Here is a 2679-nt window from a genome sequence, read left to right on the forward strand (position 1 = left end):
AATGGTTTTAACACATAATTTTAAACAATTCTTTATAAACTGTTACTTTATTGGCGTCAAACTATTATTATTATTATTATGCCACCAAAATAAAGTCATAAAAACCTGTCAAATGCACTTTAAACATGTATTAAAACTAGGAAAAGACTGATTTTTGAACTGCTAAATCAATAGTTCAGAAAATGTATGTAGAGTTAACGTCATTAGATATTTTCCTTATTTTTTAATTGCTATTTCAAATGTGCATCAACTCATAAGCCACAAAAAGAGGAAAAATGATCATAAAAACCGTTCAGTGACACTTATTTCAGCAAAGAGAAAATAAAGTGTAACGTGGGTAAATGGCAGAAATTCCCAACCTTTTTCTTCACATTGACGGGTTCATTTGCCAAAAAAATCTACGTTTTGAAAATGTCTATAATTTTTCATAATTCATATAAAACTCGTTAACATAATAGTCGAGGGGATTAGCTTAAGAAACGGACGTCAAGTTATTTTTATTGCGCTGAAATCGATTTGGCTTCAGAAAACAAAGAGTCAATTGTAACTTTCAACTTTTTTTTTCCCGTTTTCGCTCTTAAATTATGAAAATGTGATGTTCAAAATCAACCAAATCGTGCTAAAGGACGTACAATTTGCTCGAAAAAACAAAAAAAAACGACCTTTTTGACCCTTTGTTTTAAATGTGAAGCCACCAAATCCAAGCGCCTCCATCACCTCCAGAGGTTCACGCTCCCCTGGTTGGGAAACACTGGGTTAATGGACCTTAAACACATTTGTTTGTGATGTCATCTTCTGCCTCAACTCAGAGAAGGTGGTCACATCTGGAGCTGAAGTACCCGCCCCGGGGCAGACTGCAGACATGTGGCTCTTTGTTCATTAGATATTCAGAAGTTCAAACATCTCAAAAACAACAAACACAGAGGACTTGAACCGGCCTCACGTTCAGCAGCATCTCTGTGTTTGCATCATCACATCCTGGTCAACAAAGGATTTTACACCAGAATCAAACAAATCAACATCAGGTTCTGTGTCAAATGCTTTGGCTTCAGTTTGAAACGTGAAGTTCTCATCATCAGCAGTTTTTGAGAGGACAAAGTTCTCTCATTGTTGTTGTAGTTACCACTTTCTACCATTGGGGGGCACTCTACACCTGCAGTGAGCTGACAAACGTCCTGCCCTTGTAAAACTCTGTTTGAATGTTGCTGTAGATGTTTTACTGGCCCTATAACATGTGTCAATACATTTTGTATTTTTATCTCTGGTATTAAATCTTTTACCTTAAGCTCTCTGATGTTTCCATCATAAAAACAATATTCCAGCTTTAAATACATTTTGTGCCCTCAATATGGCTTCAAACATATATAATGAGCAATAAATACAAATGACAGTTGTAATGGCTGTAAACTGTACCTCAAAGGGACATTTCCATCACGATAAAGATGTGTAAAAGATGAAGTGAAAACAGATGGTTTCATGGAAATTTTACTTGTGTTTCAAATGATACATTTACAATAAGTTCTTAAATAAGAAACGTGGCTCTGGATTCAGCTTCAGATCCATCACTGCATCACAATCTGTAATTCTCCAGGATAAACTTAAATAACTTTATTAAAATACAATCTGATAAATCCAGGCTCTGTGTGACCCCGGCTGACCCCTGGACTCCAGTCACGTGACTCCAGATCCAACACAATAATCCACAGAATTGGCCCCTGGTGTTATTGGTACAGCGCGGGCGTCAGTCTCTGTCCGAACAGGTACGGGGAGGGCGCGTAGTACTGCGCAGGCGCAGTGGGCACGTGCATGGCCCCGGGCGCGCTCCCGGGCAGCGGGCTCTTGGAGTACGGGTGATACCGGGACAGTCCGAGTGCGTGATGAGGGCCTCTGAGCGCGAGCGCGCCCGGACCACCACCGGGCATGTGCATGTGACACGAGGCCGCCATGGCCGCTGCCACCGCCAGGGAGTTGTTGCTATGGTAACCCGGGATGAGCTTGTCCGAGCTGAACGCCGTGTGCGTCCTCAGGTGCGCGAGCAGCTCCTCTGACGTCCCGAAGCGTTTGTCACACGCGCCGTTGGCGGACACCCAGTTGCACGCGTGCGGCAGCGGCTCGTTGGGCACGAGCCCGTACGGGTAAAGCGCGTGTCCCGGGAAAGAGTGCGCGGAGTGCATGGGCCCGTGCGCGGCCGGAGGCGCGTACATGAGCTGGTATCCGCTCTTTAAAGAGTCACAGCCGCCGCTGCTCAGCCCCGCGCAGTGGAAGCCGAGGCAGAACGGGTCCCGACACAGCCCCTGCGGGAGCCCCGGGGGAGAGGCCCCCGCCAGCGGGCTGCCGCCCTTCCCTCCTCCCGCCAGAGAGGAGAACTGTCCCAGCAGCGCGCCGCTGCCCGCGCTGGGGCTCTTGTGGTCAAGGGTCATTCCATGTGTGAGAAAAGGCTGTGGGTAACCGTAAGAGTACGACATCCCCCCCGCGGGCAGCGGGAACACGTGCCCGGGGCCCGGTTTGTAAGGAGACACCGGAGCCACGAGCCCCAGGCCCGTGGGGCCCGAGGAGGACACGGGGGGCATGTGCTCCGGGGCAGATTTAGGCCTCTCTTCAGGGGCAGTCCTCGGGACAGAGTCTGGTCTGTCCTCCTTCTTGTCCTCCTTGTCTTTAGTGTCACTCGGCACCGGGGAC

At 47.5% G+C, this 2679-nt stretch overlaps 1 protein-coding gene across 1 annotated transcript in view; it reads right to left on the reverse strand.

Moving 5' to 3' along the window:
- Positions 1–1469: 1469 nt before the first annotated feature.
- Positions 1470–2679, reverse strand: part of LOC140369136 (zinc finger protein 503-like) — a 3942-nt gene continuing 2732 nt past the window's right edge. The window contains exon 2 of the mRNA XM_072456392.1: positions 1470–2679. This exon is cut by the window's right edge and continues 299 nt beyond it. Coding sequence (XP_072312493.1) covers positions 1722–2679 — 958 coding nt within the window. The 3' untranslated portion in view covers positions 1470–1721.

This window comes from Eucyclogobius newberryi, unplaced genomic scaffold, assembly GCF_026437365.1.
Source record: "Eucyclogobius newberryi isolate DKJ021-1_F unplaced genomic scaffold, fEucNew1.0.hap1 SCAF_20, whole genome shotgun sequence".
Classification (NCBI taxonomy): domain Eukaryota; kingdom Metazoa; phylum Chordata; class Actinopteri; order Gobiiformes; family Gobiidae; genus Eucyclogobius; species Eucyclogobius newberryi.